General features: G+C 63.8%; 1 protein-coding gene across 1 annotated transcript; it reads left to right on the top strand.

The window, feature by feature from the left end:
- Positions 1–704: 704 nt before the first annotated feature.
- On the top strand, positions 705–14,931 carry SLC6A18 (solute carrier family 6 member 18). Its single transcript, XM_039238041.1, has 12 exons — positions 705–867; positions 3,232–3,372; positions 4,070–4,207; positions 4,797–4,978; positions 6,315–6,425; positions 7,132–7,244; positions 8,404–8,532; positions 10,075–10,231; positions 10,907–11,111; positions 11,431–11,590; positions 13,753–13,915; positions 14,743–14,931. The coding sequence occupies exons 1-12, from the start codon at positions 705–707 to the stop codon at positions 14,929–14,931; spliced, it is 1,851 nt and encodes a 616-aa protein (XP_039093972.1).
- Positions 14,932–20,339: the final 5,408 nt, after the last annotated feature.

A 20,339-nucleotide genomic window follows, 5' to 3' on the forward strand; every position in this document is an offset into this window, starting at 1 on the left:
CCTGTCCCCTCCCTGGGCGTCTGTCCCGCATCTGCACAAAGACACATCTGCCAGCCTGCTCTTCCGCGCGGTGAACGCACCGTGCACCTCCAGGGCCACAGCGGCGCCCCCGATGGACGGCCCGAGGACGCAGGCCGGCGGCGTAGGCCCGTCCCCAGCTCACACATGGGGGACGCCGCTCATATAACATTCTCGAGGTGACAAAGCAGTGGCAGAGGAGGAGAGGTGGGGACGGGAGGGACCCTCCCTGTGGCGGGCGCGTGCTGAGCTGACCGGTCAGCGCCCCGCTGTGACGTGGACAAGGCGTCTGCGGGAGGCCGCCATGGGGCGACTGTGAGGGCGCAGGGGCCCCGGCTCCGCACTGCTCACGGCCACCCGGGAGGCTATGCCTGTCTCGCCATCAGGTGATGAGAAAGTCGATGACTTCCACAAAACCACCAGGTGGGCCCCAGTCCTGGGAGCCCTGGAGCGTCCCCCACGGGGAGCGGGGCGGTGGCGCCCGGCCGGGCGGGCCGTCTGCCCGGGCCGGGAGCAGAGGGCTGGGCCAGAGGCGGTGGGGTTAGCCAGCGGCGCCCCAGTTAGAGCCGGAGCCTGGCCTGAGTTACCAATTAACTGGCTCCACTGGTTTTGCTTTAAATAACGACAACGTCCCCGGCGGGGTCCATGCGGGCTACGGGGAGCCGAGGCGGGAGCGAGGGGCGGGCATGGCGTGCGCCCTGGGACCAGACCCGCGGGGGGCCGGCGGCGGCGACGACGAGAGGCCCAGCTGGGACAACAGGCTGCAGTATCTCCTGAGCTGCATCGGGTTTGCCGTGGGCCTGGGCAACATTTGGAGGTTCCCGTACCTGTGCCAGACCTACGGGGGAGGTGAGCCGGCACCGGCCCTGGGGGGCCCGACTCTCCACCACCCAGGGCATCAGGTGGCCCTTGAGGGCCGGTCCGAGGGCATCCCCGCCTTCCACGGGGAGCTGTCCGCACACTGTCCTCCCCGGGGCCCCCTCTGCAGGGCACACGCGGGCCAGGCCGTCCTCTGCCCTTCACAAGTCCCAGGTGGCGTCAGGCAACCCGGCCCTGCCTGTCACCCACGGCCCTCAGGAGCTGACGCGGAACGTCACCCGGGCCAGCCTGGTCCTTTCCTGGGGTCTGAACTCGGGCCCCATCTGGTCTCAGTGTCAGGTCAACTTGCCCTCAAGCCTTCTGCACCTGTAAGACCCGAGGGCCCCGAAAGTGCCACAGGGTAATCTTCCTGGTCCACCAGGCCCCGGCTGGCAATGTGAGGGGGGCGTCTCCTTCCGGGGACATTACTCGGCCCCCCCGGAAGAAATGAAAGTCTGCATGGTGAGCCCCACGCCGCCTTTTCCGAAGGGGGTCATCCTTCCCGCTTTCCAGGGCTCACATCGGCCCTCCTGGCAGTGTGCACGGACAGGGGTCAGGCCGTGCTGGGGAATGTTGGGGGGGGTCCTCTGGGAGCCACGTGGCCCATGAGAATGCTGCTTCTGGAAAGTTGATTACTTTTGCTCTGCTTATAAGGAGCTGAAGGGGGCACCTGGCCACAGGGGTTGGAGCTTCGGAGGGGGTTTGGGGCCGGGCGAGCGCCCAGACGGCGCAGCTCACGCCACAGCGCGGGGCAGAAGGCCCGGCTTGGTCCCTAGGCCCCTGGCTGCCCTGTGGGTCGGGCGTGAAGCAGTGGCCCGCGTACTGGGTGGCTCCAGGCAGCGCAGACCGGGCCCGGGAGCCGTGGCTCTGCACTGAGAGGTGCCGGGATGCACCTTCCGGAACCCTCACTGCTGCAGGCCACGCAGCGGGGCCGCCTCCTCGAGGGCTCAGGGTGGCTGAGTCCCCAGTTCCCGGGCTGAAGGGGCGCCCTGTGTGTAAATGCTTCTTTTAGGCCCTGTTTCCAGATGTGAAAGCACTGGGTGAAATGTCAGGAAATACTCAAGTTTCAAAACTCCCACTTTTCCTGAACGAGTAACCCCCACATGTGATGACGCCGTTTGTCGCTCCCACTTGACCACCACCGACTACTTTGGTGGGAAGATGCAGGTGACGAGCAGAGAACGGACCCCGTACCCCTTTCTCACGCCGGCTTCTGTGTCGCCTGTTCATTCTCCATGTGGACTTTACAGCCGGTTTGTCAGCGTCCGCGAGACTGTCAGGGCTCCACGGGCCTGGTGGGGCCTGGGCCGCGTGGGGGAGTCCCCGCTTGGCGACGGCGAGTCACCCCTCCACACAGCACGCCCTCTCCCCCGCCGCCCGTCCTGAGCTGCTGCCGACTCAGCGGCGCGGGCTCGGCAGGAGCCCTGAACACACACGCCTTCTCCTTCTCCACTTTCTGAGCGGATGGGACGGGTGCACCCCCCTCCCCCGCAAACCCTCACGCTGGCGACGCGAAGGGTGTCGCAGGCCCGCCCCGTGGGCACATACGTGCGGTCTCAGCGCCCGCAGAGACGGGCTGGGGCGGGCGGACAAGGAGAAATGCCCGCCTCTCGCACTCCGACAGCATTCTCCCAATCGCAGCAGAATTTAACCCATTCCTGCCGGCATCATCCCTGAACGGAGCGCAGACCCCTCAGGTTAAGGGCTCGCTCCCAGCACGGCCCCAGCTCAGAATCCGATCTCAAGCGGTGGGTCCTCGGCTGACACACAGCTTTTATCTGACTTTGCTACAAACAGGCGCGCCCGACCCCACGTCAGGGTCACAGGGCTGGGGAAAGCAGTTGGTACCATTTACTATCCCAGGTTTTTATAAGGAGCACAGCTCAGAACAGCCAGACGGGAGGCGTGCACGGGGCAGGCGTGGGGGCGCCGGAGCTCGAGGCAGCCGGCCCGGAAGCTCTCCAAGCCGTGCGGCTGGGGGTTCGCGGACGTTCCGCTCCGGAGCACGGCCCACAGGCCGAATCTCCCGCCGGGGCCAGGCCCTCTGCCCGGATGGGAGCAGGGGCCACACGCAGCCCACGGCCGGAGCGACGGGTCCCAGCTCCCCACCCCCCAGGAGCACAGACCAGCTCCTCGTGGCAGGAGGGCCCGTAAGCGGGGTTCGGGGCGTCCCTGTAGGGACCAGACTGCCCTTTGTGACAGGAAACCGGCCACCACGGCCAGAGTCACAAGGCGGGGCGCTGCTGAGCGATTTGAAGCAGCAGCAAACGAGGGGCCGGGCGCGCAGGCCCGCGTCCCTCCAGGAGGCGCCGCCGGGCAGATGGTGACGCGCCGCTGCCCGCCGTGTCTCTGCAGGCGCCTTCCTCGTCCCCTACCTCATCGCCCTGGTCCTCGAGGGGATCCCGCTCTTCCACATCGAGCTGGCCGTCGGCCAGCGCCTGCGCAGAGGCAGCGTCGGGGTGTGGAAGGCCGTCTCGCCCTACCTGGGCGGAGTGGGTAGGCTGCCCCGGCCCCGGCCCGGAGCCGTGGGGGGCGGGGGGGCAGGGCCCCCGAGCTCTGTGTCAGCTCGTCACGTCAGGCCACACTTGGTGGCCTTGAACCTGCACAAAAGGTGCCCTGACACGACACGCGTATGACGCGACAGAGGCAGGGCGCGTGCCTGACGTGACGGGGCAGGACTCACCCGTGGGAGCCAACTCCGGCCATGGTCCGAGGACACACGTCCCGGGAGGCCATTTTGTTCCCCCGAAGCCCAGGCAGGGACCTGGGCGCGGGGCGCTGTGTGGGGTGAGCCCAGCGAGCGCGAGGCGGCGGCCGAAGGCCTGGCCTGCCCCACGGGCGCTGGGCCCACACGTCCTGGGCGCTTGGCGTGTCCAGGGAGGCCCCGGGCAGGGGGAAGGCCTGGGCCGGGAGTGCCCGTGAGGTGGGCGCTGCAGGGAGGGGGCCGAGCGGCATCTCTGGGTGTGTGACACGACCCCCAAGGTGGCCACAGTACTGCCTGAAGGCCTCGCCCGGAGGCCAGCGGAGAGGCAGACAGCAGTGCAGCCAAGGGTGGTGCCACGTGGCCGTGAAAACGGTGTGTGGCCCCTGAGTGGCAGGGCAGCGGCGGGGCGGGCAGCGGGAGGCCTGGGGGGCGGGAGCAGGGGCGGGGCGGTTGGGGACAGGCGAGGCGCTGACGGCCGCGGGTCCGCAGGGCTGGGCTGCCTCACCGTGTCCTTCCTGGTCAGCTTGTACTACAACACCGTCCTGACGTGGGTGCTGTGGTACTTCCTCAACTCCTTCCAGAACCCACTGCCCTGGGGCTCCTGCCCGCTGGACCTCAACCGCACAGGTAGTGCTGAGGGCCGGGAGGCTCAGTGTCCCCCTCCCCCGGGCCCACACTGGCTCCCCTAGGCGCCACGTTTGAAATCCCGTTCTCACCCCACCTCATCTGACCCCTGATGGACCCGGGCCCCAGAGACCCGTGTATTCACGGCACAGCCGCGTGCTTTCCAGTGACGAGAGGGCGAGCGGGCGGGACGTCGGCTCTTGCTGACTTCCGTCCAGACCCAGCCGCGTGCTCCATCGGGGGGCCCTGCCGAAGCACAGAACCGTCACTGGTTTCCAGTTCGCTCGCCCCGCTGTGTTAACCCCCTTCCCCTCCTGCCTCTGCTGACGCTAACTCGGGTTCGGCACGTTCTGAATGAGGCCAGCCTGGGGGGGACGAGTCTGGGCCCTGAAGCTCCCCGAGTCAGCCCTCTCGGCCCCGGCTGGACACCCCGAGCAGCCCAGGGCCCGGGTCCTGCCTGCCGTGCCTGGCGCTCGGCCGGCGGCCCCAGGACAGGTTATCCGGAAGCCGCACTCCTGGGCGGAGGCCTGTGGAGCCTGAATCCAGGCCCGAGCCCTGTGGCCAGCCCCTGACAGGCCCCTCCGGGTTCCAGGGTTCGAGGCAGAGTGCCAGGCCAGCAGCACCGTGAGCTACTTCTGGTACCGGCAGACGCTGAACATCACGGCCGACATCAGCGACAGCGGCTCCGTCCAGTGGCGGCTGCTGGCCTGTCTGGCCGTGTCCTGGGCAGTCGTGTACCTGTGTGTCATCAGAGGCATCGAATCCACGGGGAAGGTGAGCCCCTCGGGCAGACCCCACTGCCCGGCTCCCTTCAGCTCTGTGTTTGTGCCCAGGCTCAGAGGCCCCGCTGGGAGGGTGCAGGGGTGAGGAGGGTGCCGCTCCGCTAACATGGCAGGCTTTTTCCTGTCTTTTCCTTCTAACCTGTTTGGGTCTGTGTTTAAAGTGTGTTTCTTGCCCACACACACAGTTTGGGTCTTGCTTTCTATCCAGGATGGCAGTCCTTGCCCTTGTTTGGCTGTTTAGACCATTTACGTTTAGTGTGACCGTGAATCCGGCTCAGTCCGCCATCTGTTTTTGTCTCCCACTGGCCCCTCTGTTCTCCATCCTGCTTCTCCCGTTCCCTGGGTACTTCTTGTGACGCCGTCTGTGTCCTGTGCCAGCTTCTCAGCGGTGACTGTTTAGCCTCAGGGGTGGGTTAGGGGCTCGGCCATCTGTCCCCTGGGGGCGCTGCTGCCCACCGAGCGAGGCAGGGGGCCCTGCCCTGCTCCACCTTCCGGCGGCTGGCACACACCTCACACACACTGTGCTGTGGCAGCAGGTGCGTGGCTGGCACGCTTGTTTTCAGCAGCTTACTATCTTGTAGCCAGTGGCTCGCATGGTTTCTGAGCAGACAGGACCCAGGAGGCCTGGGCCCGGGCTCACAAGCCCACCTCGGGCGTGCGCCCTCTCTTCTCCGGGGCGAGGACAGGTCCAGCGCTTCACGCACCCTCCCTTACACCTGCGACGCGGCTCCCGACACACAGCTGTGCCCTTTCACACGGACCCCGGTGTGTGCACGTGCCCGCACTCCCTCCGCCGCCTCACGTGTCTTCGTGACGCACAGGACCAGGATGACTGAATCAGACCAAACCAACCATTAGGCCCAACAAGCCAGCCAGAAATTCCAAACAGCCCCGTGGCGGACGCCCCTAGAGAGGCACCCGGGTGACTCCGCAGTCAGGCTGTGCTCAGGGACTTGGGGGCGCTGGGGAGGGGAGAGTGTCGTCTGCGGATTCCCTTTGTGCAGACCCCTGACCGCAGCGGCCGGGGCACCGGTCCCAGGCTGGAGAGGGGGGTGGGTGGCATGTGCAAAGCAGCCACTTGTGGGCACCAGGTGGGGAGGAGGGAGGCCCACCTGCCCCGTGGGGACCGAGCCCACCCACAGACATAAGTGCATACGTGAACCCACGTGTGACAGTCCCCATGGGCCCCAGTCCACCCCACCCCGGCCAGAATCCCAGATGAGTGCCAGGAGCTTGGCCGCTGAGGCGTGAATGGCACATCTGCCCCTTAGAGATTTCATGTGATCAGACACCATCGCAGAGTCTAACAATTTGGTCTTTTTTTAAAGGCAATTTACTTCACAGCCCTGTTCCCTTACCTGGTCCTGACAGTCTTCCTCATCAGAGGGCTCACCCTGCCCGGGGCAGTCGGAGGGCTAACCTACTTGTTCACTCCTGATGTAAGTTGGTCTGAATTGAAGCCTGGGCTCCTGGGAACCCAGGAGTCCGAGCCCAGCCCAGCCCAGCCCGCCCCATCTCCTGGCCGTGGAATGGCCACGAGCCACAGGCCAGGGCACCCAGGGCCGTGTGGGGGTGAGGGCAAGGAGGGGGTGCTACGGGGTCTCAGGGAGGAGGGCGGGGTCAGGGTGCATGGAGCGGGAGGACTTGGCTTGCGACACGTGGACTTTGGTGCCCGAGGACGTTGCGGGCGGGGTTCAGAGGAGAAGCCAGCCGGGGCCCTGGACGTCCCACCCCTAGGGCCCCAGACCCCACGCCTCTAAGGGCTTTGCCAGCGGTGCGCACCCCACCAGGTGAGAGCCACAGGACCCACGCGCCTGCCCCCGCAGCCGCACCCCTCCTAGACCCCTCCGCGCTCCCCGGGCCCCCTGCGTCCCCTGGGGGCGTCCAGGGGCTGCACAGGGCGTCCGTCGCGCGCAGCAGAAACGCCAGGCACCGCGAGCACAAGGAACTGCCCGGCACCTGCAGGTTGCTCAGAACCAGCAGGAGCAGAGGACGCTCCGACCTCTCCTGGCCCCGGGGCCGTGTGTCCACGGGGACGGGCGCCGCGGTCTGTTAACCACGTTCCGTTTGGGGCATCCCGGAGCCGCGGGCTCGCTGGTCGGCGCGGTCTGTCTGCCGCACAAGGGGGTCTCCCCTGTCATCCAGGTGCAGGTTCTCCGGAGCCCCCGGGTGTGGCTGGACGCGGCCACGCAGATCTTCTTCTCCCTGTCCCTGGCCTTCGGAGGACACATCGCTTTTGCAAGTTACAACCCGCCCAGGTAGGGGCCGGACTCAGGGCGGGTTCCGGGCCTCCTGTCCCCAAGCCCTGGGAGCAGCAGGAAGCGACCCCCCTGGGGGAGGAAGGTGACCGGCTGGGACCTGGTACAAGGACAGACTCGTGGGGATTCCAGCAGCGCCTCAGCCGTCCCCTGAGGGCTGGCCGTTAGGGCCCCTTACGGCAGCTTCTAGCATGTTCTGGAGGAAGAGCGCCCGGATAATCAATCCCAGGAACCGACCAACAGGGACCATGGGTATCACACACGAGGCCATCAAAGTGGAAATCTAGTGTGTGTCACCCTGGTCACTAAACACAGACGCAGGGCCCCCAGCGCGCGGGGGAGACCGAGTGCTCAGGTACTAAAGCACCACCTGCTGCATCTTAAACCAGGAGGCGCTGTGACCCCCTAAGCAAACAATTCTACCGCGGGGCCCAGAAGCTCCCGCCTCAGAGGCGCAGGGCTGGGGATGCGGGCGCTGGGCCCGGGGTGTCTCGCACGACTGCCTGACAGGTGCCCTCAGCCTGCTCCCAGGGGCTTGTGCTCTCATGTGGACGCCACCTCAGCAAGGCCTCCAGGGTGCCCCATGTCGTCCTCAGCTCCTTGTGTCCAGGCCTTGGGTGCAGGGTGGGGGCTGACAGGTTTAAACCATCCAGTCCTGAGCTGGGGTGGGTGGGGGGCCTTTGGGGACGGGATCAGCGGGGAGGGGGTCGGTGGGGAGGAGGTCAGCAGAGAAGGGTCAGTGGGAGGGGGGTCAGTGGAGAGGGGTGGTCAGGGAGGAGTCAGTGGGGAGGAGTCAGTAGGGGGTTTGGGAGGGGTCAGCAGGGAGGGGGTCAGCCAGGAGGTGTGGTCAGGGAGGGGTCAGTGGAGGGGAGTCAGTGGAGGGGAGTCAGTGGGGCAGAGTGCTCAGGGAGGGGTCAGTGGGGAGGAGTCAGTGGAGGGGGAGTCAGTGGGGAGGGGTCAGTGGGGAGGCGTGGTCAGGGAGGGGTGAGTGGGAGGGAGGTCAGCGGGAGGGGACCATGGAAGGGTCGGGCCAGTGCTGAGACCGTCAGGAACGGCACCAGTGCTCAGGGTCACGGGCATGCCAGCACCGTGTGCAGGGTGGGGTGTGGCGCGTGGGGAGCGGCCCTGAGCAGTGGCGCAACCCGCGTGTGTCTGCCAGGAACAACTGTGAGAAGGACGCGGTGACCATCGCCCTGGTCAACAGCATGACCTCTCTCTATGCGTCCATCGCTGTGTTTTCCGTTTTGGGATTCAAGGCGGCCGCCGACCACGGGCGCTGCCTGGACAGGTGAGCACGGTGCCCGAGGCTCTGAGGGCGAGGTGTCCACGGAGCACGGCCTTCTGACGCTGCTCTCGGGGCCCCACGCAGCCACCCTTTATGTCCCCAGGGACTGGGGTGGAGCGTCCCCAGAAGCCTAGGCCGTGACCTGGTGCGGACGTGGGGCCTTGGGCAGATGTGGGTTAAAATGAGGTCGTGCTGAGTGAGGACCCGACCCAACGAGTGGGCTCCTCATGAGAGACAGGCAGGGGCGCGCATGTGCGCACACACGAGTACGCAGTGCACACGTGTGAGCATGCACACGTACACAGGGCACACACGCAAACACGCGTACACACAGGTGTGAGCACACGCACACATGTGAACACACAAGTGCGCGCACACACCCAGGCGGCCATGTGACGAGGGAGACAGGTTGGAGGGACGCGGCCACAAGCCCAGGGAAGCCTGGGGCCCCAGGGGCTGGAAGAGGCCGGAAGGACCCTGCCCTGGAGCCTCCGGAGAGAGCGCAGCCCCGCCCACACCCCTACCTTGGACCTCTGGCCTCAGAGCTGGGGGCGAGGAAGTGTTGCTTTGAGGCTCTCCGTCTGTGGCCATTTGCCCAGACAGCCAGGACGCCCTCGCGAGCAACTGCCGCATCGATGGCCCGGCTTGGCCAAGGCTGCTGATTCGGGCTTGCAAATAGCGGCGGCTCACCCGTCAGAACGCAGAGGGGAGCACAGGGGTGTCCAGCGGGCCCGTCAGCAGTGACACCTGTCCGCACCAGGCTGGGGCCACACCGAGGGCGGAGGGGGAGACGGAGCGGCTATGCTACGCAGCCTGAGCTCCGGCCCGGCGGGGTGCATGCACCCTGTGGAGGCTGCAGCGCCCGCGTGGTGAACAGCGTGACCCCTCCTGGGGGACGGCGGAGCAGTACTTCCAGCTGTTTCCACGGGGCACCGTGAACAAGTGTTGTCCGTGGACACTGCTCACGGCGGCGGTGACGCAGGCAGGGCTGACGAGGCGCCCCTGTGCGTCGCAGCCCGGCTGCCCGGCGCGTGGGACACCAGACAGCACTCAGGCGCAACCCTCGGGGGACGTTTTAAATGGCGCACAGAAGCGCGATCACGACAGGCCTGAGGGTGCCTGCGGACAGCGTGAGGTGCGGGCGGCCCGCAGGGCGACGCGTGCTCACCCCAGCTCCCGGGCACGCTGGACCCAGCCGCTGCCGGCCCGGAAGCAGTCCTCCCGTCAGGGTCACAGGCGCCCTGGGGCACGTAGGCAGGAAACGTCAGGACACCGCGAGCCCCTGTGCGAGCCTCCAGCCTTAAAGTCGGGGGGTCTGACAGAGACAGCAGGTGGGCGGAAAGCGGGGCCGCAGTTCTTCCGGAAACACTCCCAGGGCGCCGCCCCAGGGCGCAGGTCGAGGAGGCCGGAGGGGGGGGGGTGTCCCACAGGCCCGTCCCCTCTCCCGCAGGAGACAGCGAAGCACCCAGTGCGTGCGGCCGCCCTCCTGGGTGTCTCCGGGTGCGGGGCGCCCAGCCGAGCACGCACCGGCCCGTGTCTCCGCAGAAACATCCTCCGGCTCATCAATGCGTTCGATCTCCCGGACCAGAGCGTGTCCAGGGACGACTATGCCGCCGTCCTCACGCGCCTGAACGCCACCCAGCCTGAGAGGGTGGCCCGGCTCTGCCTGGAGACCTGCCGCCTGGAAGACTTTCTGGACAAGGTACCCAAGGGGCCGCCAACCTCCGCAGACCTGGGCCACACCGGCCCGTGGGCTGTGAATAAAGGACAAGGGGCTGACCCCGTGCCTCAGCTGGGCTCAGCTTCCAGAAAACCCGTGGCCTCAGATGCAGTGTGCCCGACGGGGGCAGCAGGCCAGGGGCCAGGCCGGCCCAGGATGCCCGCGGTCGCTGGTGCACAGAGCCCGGGTCACGGGGCGGGTGGGCCGTCAGAAGGCGGGTTCTCAGGGCAGCTCAGCCCGACACCCTGGGGCCTGCAGTCACCCGCTAGCTGCGTGATATTAAAGGGAAAAGGTGGGGCGCCTGGGGGGCTCAGTCGGTGAAGCGTCCGACTTAGGCTCAGGTCATGATCTCGCGGTTCGTGGGTTTGAGCCCCGCGTCGGGCTCTGTGCTGACTGCCAGCTCGGAGCCTGGAGCCTGTTTCAGAGTCTGTGACTCCCCCTCTCTCTGACCCTCCCCTGCTCACGCTGTCTCTCTCTCTCAAAAACAAACATTAAAAAATAATAACAATAAAGGGAAAAGGTTCCGCCCCCTCAGGGACACACCTGTGGTCAGTCGTGCGGCCAGCAAGGCAGGGTCACTGCTTTCCCTGGGGGTGCTGGGCACCTGTGTCACCACCTGGGGCTCACGGCGCACGTCACAGCGCGCCCATGTTGCAGAGCGCCGCCGGCACGGGGCTGGCCTTCATCATCTTCACGGAGGCCGTGCTGCACATGCCCGGGGCCCCTGGCTGGGCCGTGCTCTTTTTCGGGATGCTCTTCACCTTGGGCCTGTCATCCATGTTCGGGAACATGGAAAGCATCATCACGCCACTGCTGGATATGGGGCTCGCGCACAGATCCATCCCCAAGGAGGTCCTGACTGGTGAGTGGACAGGCCCGTCCCCCCCCACCCGCCCGCCCGCCTGCCGTCCAGACACCCTTCGTCCTCGAGGGCTCCGGGGCTGGGGCCCGGTCCCAGGGAAGGCCAGGTCCGGCCTCGTCACCCGCAGGGCTGGTCTCGGCGGCTCTCACCCCGACCCAACACCCCATGTGGGGCCACTCCCAGCACTGCTCGCCGCCGCCACGCTGCCATCCCGTGCGCCCTCCTGGCTCTGACCGCGGCGCAGGGCAGCGGTGGAGGGAGCCGACTAGGAGAGGGGCGGGGCCCAGGTGCCGCTCAGACCGGGGCCGCTGTCCCCCAGGGCTGGTCTGCCTGCTGTGCTTCCTCTCGGCGACCTGCTTCACGCTGCAGTCGGGAAGCTACTGGCTGGAGATTTTCGACAACTACGTGGCTCCTCTGAACCTGATGGTCTTCGCCTTCTTCGAGGTGGTCGGGGTGGCTTACGTTTATGGGATGCAGCGGTGAGTGAGAGGCCCCTTCGGGCCCCGTCCTCTGCTCCCGCGTCCCCAAGTGTACGGCGTACGGGCATCGCCGCAGCTGGTCTCCCGGGCAGCACAGGACGGGGCGGGACCCCTGAGTCCCTCCCAAACTTAGGGTGGCGCCCCGGGACCCCGCTGCACCGGGCTGCGCGGGCCTTCAGCCTGCAGGGGGAGGGGCGAGATGGCTCGTCTCCAACCACGCAGGGCAGATTCCTAAAGCCCCAGGACCAGTGGACACTGAGGAAGTGGCAGGGCCCGCCCACCCTTCCCCCATCCTCCAGGCCTCCGAGAGCGCCCGGCCCTGGCCCCGCCCATCCCCACCTGCCTCGGGCCCACTGCACACCTGGACTCCCAACTGTGCCATACCTGCCACATCTGTCGCTCACATGTGTCACACACCTGTCACTCATATCTGTCACACCTGCACTCACACCTTCACACCTGTCACCTGCACTCACACCTGCCACATCTGCACTCATATCTGCACACACACCTGTCACACCTGCTCTCAGACCTGTACTCACACCTGTCACACTTGAACTCAACTGTCAGCCACATTCACACCTTCATACCTGTCAACCTGCACTCACACCTCATACCTGTCACTGTGACTCACCTGTTGCTCACACCTATCACCTGCACTCACACCTGTCACACACCTGCACTCATATCTGCACACACACCTGTCACACCTGTGCTCATACCTGTACTCACATCTGGACTACACCTGCCACACACCTATGACACCTGCATTCATATCTGCACACACAGCTGTCTCCACATCCATCACATTTATACTCACACCTGTCACACCTGCACTCACAGCTGCCACACGTGTCACACCTGTGCTCATACCCGTATGCACACCTATACCCATATCTGTCACACTTGTACTCACCCATCACACCTGCACTCACAGCTGCCACGCACTTGTTACACCTATGCTCATACCTGTACTCACACCTGCACTCACACATGTACCCACACCTGTCACACTTGCACTCATAGCTGCACACTTGTACCCACATCTGTTACACTTGTACTCACACCTATCAGGCCCACATGTACACCTATCACACCTGTCACATGTGTACTCACACCTGTCACACCTACACGCACACCTGTCACATTTGTACTCACACCTGTCATACCTGTCAACCTGCACTCACACAGTGCTCACACCTGTCACCTGCCACATACCTGTCACACCTGCACTCACGTCTGCACACACATCTGTACTCACACCTATCACCCCTGCGCTCAGCTACTATATACCTGTCACATCTGTACTTACACCTGCGCTCACAGCTGTCGCTCACACCTGTACCCACACCTGTCACATTTGCACTCACACTGTCCACACCTGCACTCGCACCTGTCACCTGCACTCACACTTGCCACACAGCTGTCACACCTACACTCACACTTGTACTCACACTTGCCACACAGTCTCACCTGTCACAAGCCTGCCACCCCAACCATAGCCCTGCTCAGATGGTCCCAGAAGTTGTGCTCTGTCCTTGTTCCTCAAGGGGTCCTGGGGGGCCCTGTGTGCCAGAGAGTTCGCCGCCGCTCTGCAGTTACGGGGGCCAGAGGTCTCGTCCCACGGCGGGGCGCTGGCCTCCCGGAGAGGCAGGAGTGGGACAGGCCCGGCAGCGTGGGGAGACACTGGGAGCCCGGGGCACAACCGGTGGGGCGGGGGGGGGGGTCTCAGAAGGAGACACTCAGGGCCCGCTGCACGTCTTGGGTCCTCACCCCTGAGGGCCCTCCCAGCCGGGGGCGCCACCGCCCGCGCTCGCTCTCAGCAGCTGCAGCCTCCCTCGGGGGGAGTCCACAGGGCCTTCCCGGGACAACTTACCCGGGCGCAGGCGGGCCTCCTTCCGGGGGGCGGCAGAGGCTGGGAAGCCCCAGGAGCCGCACCTGCCCAGCCCTCTCCCTCGGCGGGACGACCCGATGGCCCAGGCCTTTCTCACACACGGACTGGGGGGGGAGGGTTGAGTCCTGTCAGGACCCGAGAGTGCTGCCCCACCTGGTGGCCGCTAGAAAGTTCCGAACAGCGGTGGGGGGCGGCCCCCGTGGGCGGCGTCTCAGTGACTCCGGGGAAAGGCCTCTGGCTGAGCCTGAACCCAGCATCTCTGCGGCAGGTTTGGCGATGACATAGAGTACATGACGGGGAGGCGGCCTGGCCTCTACTGGCGGCTCACCTGGAAGGTCATCAGCCCGCTGCTGCTCCTCACCATCTTCGTGGCCTATGTTGCCGTCCTGGCCTGGACACCGCTCAGCTACAGGGCCTGGGACACCCAATACGTACGTCCTCTGGGGGCCCGGCCCTTCCCCGGGGCTACCCTACGTGACCTTGCGGCCACCTTTGCTGAGACCCCAGGCCGCTGGGCCTTTGGCGTCCCGTGGGGCGTCAGAGCCGACTCTGGCAGGGGCTGTGGGCCCTGGTCGGGGGGGGGGGGGTGCAGAGCAATTCTCGAATCCCTGGAGCGGCTCACTCCTGGTCTGGGTTGAGGGAAGGTGTGTGGGGCACGTGTCACTGACCTGTCACCCAGCCAGGTGAGAACGGGACCCCAGGTCACTCCCTGGGGCCAGCCCTAGTCCCCTGGGCTGCGCTCTGAGCTGTGTGGCCCCCACTGGCCGCCACATCTGGCCCCTCAAAACCCGGTCTGTGCACAGCACCTTCTCTGCAGTGCGGAAGTGATTCCGTTCCAGGCTCTCCTTAGAAAGGGCACCGGCCCCACATTGCCAGGTGCTGCCAAAGGAGCAGGGGCACCATTTTTCTCAAGAATTTTCACCAATTTTGCCCTATCAGATTCACACACTAGTGCCTCACGTTGTCCATAGAGGAGGTGCCTGAAGTCAGGTGGGCGGTGTCACCCCCTCTTACAGAAAAGGGAGCGGGGGACGGGGCCCACAAGTCAGGCAGAGGCAGCCCTGGGGTGGAGTGTCCCCTCAGGGTGGAGGGGGGCTCTGCAGGGCACAGTGCTCCGAACCCTGGGCCTGAGTCTCAAACCCCCAATTCCCACGAGACCTCAGGGCCCCGTACTGCCCCTTCCTCCCCCCGCCGAAGACGAAGCAGGGGGAGGCCGCCCCACGTCGCTCACGGTCACTGTGGCCTCGGATCCCTCCAGGCGCAGTTCCCTTCGCGGCAAGAGAAGTCCTACCCGGGCTGGGTGCAGGCCGCCTGTGTCCTCCTGTGCTTCCTGCCTGCACTGTGGGTCCCGGCCGTGGCGCTGGCCCAGCTGCTCGCCGAGCACAGACGGAAGAAGGACAGATGTCAGGACAGGTGCCCGAAGCTGCAGGGTGGAGGGGCCTGCTGAGGGCTGGGCAGTGGGGTGGCGGGGAGGGCAGCCCGTGTGCCACGTGCTCGATGACACCTGCCCCGACCCCAAGGCCTGTGGTTGCTGCTTCCCAACACCATCGCAGTCCCCAGCCCTGCTCAGAGTACAGCCCGGCTCCATCACCACAGTCCACACTGGCCTCCAAACAGGAGAGAGCCTGGTGTCGGGCTCCTGGGGCCCTGCCCCCTGGGTGGCCAGACGCTGCGCCCGGCGAGTGCATCCATGGACAGAAGGGTGGGTGGGCCTGCGCAGCCGAGGGCCTGGTGCCCCCAGAGCTGGGGGAGCCTGAAGGGCGACCTCCAGGGAGAAGCGGAGGCTGTCCCCATGGTGAGCTGGAAGGGAAGTTCTTGCCCACAGGAGCCCCTTTCTGTGCCTGGAGCACTTGGATCGTGGGCAGGGTCTGCTGTGACTAATGTGTGGGGAACCCTTGCAGAGCGATGGTCTGGCCACTCCCGCCCCAGGAGGGGTCCTCCCTGGCGAGCACAGGCAGGGCTGGGTCTGGCTGGAGCCACAGCCAGCGCCAGTGGGTGCTGGCTGGTCTCCTGACCTTTTTTTCTAAGAAACACTATCCTTTGTTCTTTAAACATTTTCTCAGAGACTGAAATATGTGTCAAGAAATTACAGAAAGGCTGATTATCGCTCAGGCTCCTACTGTTTCCAGAGCAGGGTGCCATCACTCACTTCACACCAGGCCTCCTGCAACCTCTGTGCAGGGGCGCCTCCTCATCTTCCAGCTCCAGCATGCTCACCACCTCTGCCTTACCACCTGTGCACCCCTTCCTTCAATCTCTTCTTTCCACCCACTCATCCATCCATCCATCATCCATCCATCCATCATCCATCCATCCCCTCCCTGCCTCCCCCATCCATCCATTCACCCACCCATCCATCATCCATCCATCCATCTGCCCATGTATTCATCTGTTTCCTCCCTCCACCCTCTCCTTCCATCTGTTTCCTCCCTGCCTTCCCATCTATCCATCCATCTGTCATCCAATCATCCATCCATCCATCCGTTTCCTCCCTCTCTTCTGCCTCCATCCGTTTATCTACACATCATCCATCAATCCATCCACCCATCCATTTCCTCCCCCTTCCCCCCATCCCTCCCTCATCCATCCATCCACTCATCCATTTCCTCCTTCCTTCATCCATTTACCCATCTATCATCCATCCACCCACCCATCCATTCATCTACTCATCCATTTCCTCCCTCCCTCCCCCATCCCTTCTCCCTCTGCCCATCCATCCATCCATCCATCTCCTCTCTCTCCCTCCATTCTTATTGTTTTAATATTTACTTATTTATTTATTTTTGAGAGAGAGAGCACGTGAGCAAGGGAGGGGCGGGGGTGGGGGAGAATCCCAAGCAGGCTCCTCGCTCAGCATGGAGCCCAACGTGGAGCTCAATCCCAGGACCCTGGGGTCACGCCCTGAGCTGAGGTCCAGAACCAGATGCCTAACCAACTGAGCCACCCAGGTGCCTCCTTCCCTCCATCTTTCTATCCATCCAATCCCTCCCTCCATTTCCTTCCTCTCCCCCTCATCCCTCGCTCCCTCCTCTGACAATACTGTGAACCAGGCATCAGATCTAAGGAGCTGAGCCCCGATTCCTCACTGGCCCCCGACACGCGGCCTTGTGTCCTGCCGGCAGGACGGACGCTGTCCAGGGTGCTGAAAAGTCCCGGCAGACAGAGTACCATGGAGGGCAACGAGGAGCCCGGTCCGTGGGCACTACTGTCTGCACCCACCCCCCCCCCGCCAGGTGGAGCTGAGTCTTACAACGGAGCTAACTAAAGAGTGCCCCCCAAAATGTGCCCCATGGGTCGGGTGAGCTCTGCACTGTGGCCGCCGTGCTGCAGTCCTGGGCTTGTGTCCCCTCCCTGCCTCCCTCCACAAGCCAGCAAGGCCAGCCGGTCCTTCTCCCCTGCACGTGTCCAACAGCCTCTCCTCCCTGTGACCACCCTGGGTACACCTGGGTAATTCAGGAGGCTCTCCCCACCCTGAAGTCAACCCATAAGCTGACTTCCCCACCTGCTCACATAATTCTGCTTTGCCACATCACGTGATACGTGTAGATTCTGAGATTAGGATGTAGGGCTCTTGGGGTCACTGGTCCACCTCCGACAGTGGCTGGGCGACTCTGAGGGCACCCGGGCTTGGGGAGCCCTTACTCTACAGTGTCCTCCCCAGGTGAGCATCCACACAGCCAAGTGCCAAGCACGTACCCAGGGGCACGGCAGGTGAGGGAGGGGCAGGAACCGGGCTGAAGGGGTAACCACTCAGCACCTTGGGGGGCCTGGGGACACCGTTTATGCCTCCTCTTAAACTACTCACTTTGAACTCACCTGCTGCATACGTGTTTGCAGGATGCACGCGTGAATGAGCTTCTCTACATGCAGCTTAGATCTAAGGAAGACCAGAAAACTGGATTTTCTTCTGCCTTTACAAATCTTATTTCCACATTTCGCCTGGAGATTTGGCAGCGTACACAGTGGCTTTCGAAAGAGAAAAACCAGGAAGTTTTAGTGACTGAACCTGACGAGTACACGTTTTTCAAGGGCTTAACACTTCAAAAACAAATTTGTGATCCTGAGCAAAATGCCGACAAAACGCCTGTGCCAGAGAAGACGCGGGCAAGTGGGGGACGGATGGCAGAGCGGCTGCTGCCTTGGGTCTGGTCTGTGATGGAAACATCAGACACAGGCCCCTGGCATGTGAGCCATTGGGGACAGTGGCGGGTGTCCAGGCGCCTGGTGTGGGGTCCCGGGGGTGTCCCTGTGTTCTGTCTGCCGCCCCAGATAGGGCAGGTCCGCCCTCCTGTGTTTACGAAGCGAGGGCACAGCGGGGCCGGGGCGGTGTGCGGGTTGGGTGGGGCTTAGTCCTGCACCGCTCACCTCCGGTGCGCTGGTGACGTGCTCCCTGGACTTCGGTCGGCCATAAATGTGTCAGCTCAGTCATCTGGACGCTCTGCCTGGCAGCAGCCATAAACAAGGCAATATCCATAAACCCTGACATGAGACACGCTTGCGCCCAGACAACGTGGGCCGCATTAGCACAGACCCCGTCCCAGGTACACTTGGGGGCACCCCAGCACACCTGTCATGCGGCCCCTTCAGGGACATCGTGGAAGGAAGCCTTGGGAAGTGCCCATCTATGGTGTTCCCGTTGCTGCAGGGGTGGGGCGGAGCCAGCACCCTCGTGGGGGCCTTTCTTCACAGGCTGTGCCCAGTTTGACCTACTCTCCGTGCAATCCTTCTAGCTGCTTCCATCTGTTCAAGGATGTTGTCCAGCACCCTGCACAGCCCCACATGCACAGCACAGCCCCCACCCGGTGTCTGGAAGGGCACGAGAGTGTCTCCTGCATGTTGGCTCATCCTCAATGAACACAAAGCAGGGTATCTGAGAAAGCCTCCAGCCCCCAGGATAGCTCTTCCTTTCCTGGGGCACCTCACAGGGGCTCTGAGCCCGGGGTGGCCTATTAGGTGAGGTTAAGTGAGGGTCTGACTGGAGAGGCCAAGGGGCTGGGGAGGGGCTCCTGAACCTCCACTTTCAAACAGGCCTTTCCATGACCTCCAGTCACTTCCCCAGTGGCCTCAGCCACGTCCCCCCCCCACCACCTTGCTGTCTACACACCTCCAAACTCCTAATGCCTACTCTGCCCCTGGGGCCATTCATGACTTAAAAGACAGCCCCATCTGCCCTGTGGTGGTTCTCAGCCTGGGGTCCCCCATGGCACCACCCTCGATTGGAAATCCATTAAGGTGCAAATCCTGGGCCTTCCCTATATTTGCCAAATCAGAAAGTTGGGGTGGGGAACGCCTGTGTGCAATTCACACCCCCAGGATGCTCAGGATGACATCTGCCACCTCCCCTCCCCAGGTCACCTCTAACCCCCCTGCCCCCCCCAAAAGGTTGTCTGGGCCACCCTGCTGCTGCCCAGCTGGGCTGACCACCTCTCACCACCACTTGTTCCCACCAGAGGTGCTCCGTCTGCCCCTGAGCTGCGACCCACGACCCTGAGCAGAGGACCACACCCAAACCTGGCCCTTCCCATGGCCCCTCTGCTGTCTCCCAGCCAGGGAGGCCGGCAAGTGCATGAGTAGGGTCGCTGTGGAGCTGTCCCCCTGGGGGACCCGCTCAAGCAGCCCAGCCTGCAGGGCCTCACGGATGACGCCCGTTCCCAGGCCCTGGTGTGCTCTAGAAGGGCACCAGCACCTCAGCTGAACAGATGTGCCGGTACGTGAACGAAGGGGCCCCACAGATATCAGGACACATGAACGGGAGAGTGACGGAGGGGACAGATGGGGGCAGGCAGACAGGCACATCCACCGGCCCAGGTCCAGAACACAGGGCTGGATGTGGGGCAGTGGGCTACCACCCACCCCCCAAGCCCCTGTATCATGCCCCTGCTACCCATTCCGAGGGACCCTCCGGAAGGGGCAGATCATGTGGACACTGAAGCAACGGCCAGAGGAGAAATGTGCCTTAGGAGGGAGTCCTCCCAGGGCCCACAGCTGGCTAAAGATGGGGTGCATGCTGGGCAGAGGCCTTCCCTACCAAGCAGCACCTGCCCCAGGAGGGCGCCCTTTCCGACTCCCCATCCCCACATCCCTGCCCCAGAAGCCCCCCGGGAGCCCTGCCAGGCCAAGGACCCTGCGCATCACGCAAGGACACAAACGGGAATGGAGAACGGCACAGACAACTCACATGGTGCCGGACGCCGCGCCGTCTCCGGCAGGTCCAGGGGTCCCTGAAGGACAGACGGTGTCGGCAAGAGAATGAGTGAGAGCCCCGAGATTCTTTCTGGTCACCAGGCAGGCATCGCTGTCCTGTCGGTTTTTGTGTCTTTATTTAAAGGCTCAGCAACAAGATGAAGTCATAGAAAGGAATTTCTTACAATGGGAGGCCTTTTGTGATGTCAACTGCAGAATTATTCCGACCAAGGAAATAACAATGTTTTTAGTGAAATACAGGATAACATATAGGTCAAATTGTATATAGATAAGTTAGGAGTATTTTGTCCGGCTCTCAAGAGGATGAATGTTTCTGAATTGGTTGGTTTGTGGAGACTAACATGGGGACCCTGGATGGGTCAGTCTTTTGCCCCTGGCTTATGTTTTAGCTACTGTTATCCATCCTCATCCCAGCTGCCAGTGTAAGGGAGGGTGTTTGTGGAAAGTAGGCCTTAAGGAAGGGACTGTTGTTTCACCAATTAGCAAAGATAAAAGTGGTAACTATGTTTTGCTCTTAACCCCAAAATAGGCCCTTGGTCTCAGGGCCAGGCTCAGCTGTAATTCTTGTGTTCTTAACCCCCTCAGTCTGGGAACTGCAAGGCCCCTAGGAAGAGCCTTTTGACAATTTTCCCCATAGAGCTTTCATACAAA

Source organism: Hyaena hyaena, unplaced genomic scaffold, assembly GCF_003009895.1.
Source record: "Hyaena hyaena isolate Hyena2069 unplaced genomic scaffold, ASM300989v1 scaffold_134, whole genome shotgun sequence".
Taxonomy (NCBI): Eukaryota; Metazoa; Chordata; class Mammalia; order Carnivora; family Hyaenidae; genus Hyaena; species Hyaena hyaena.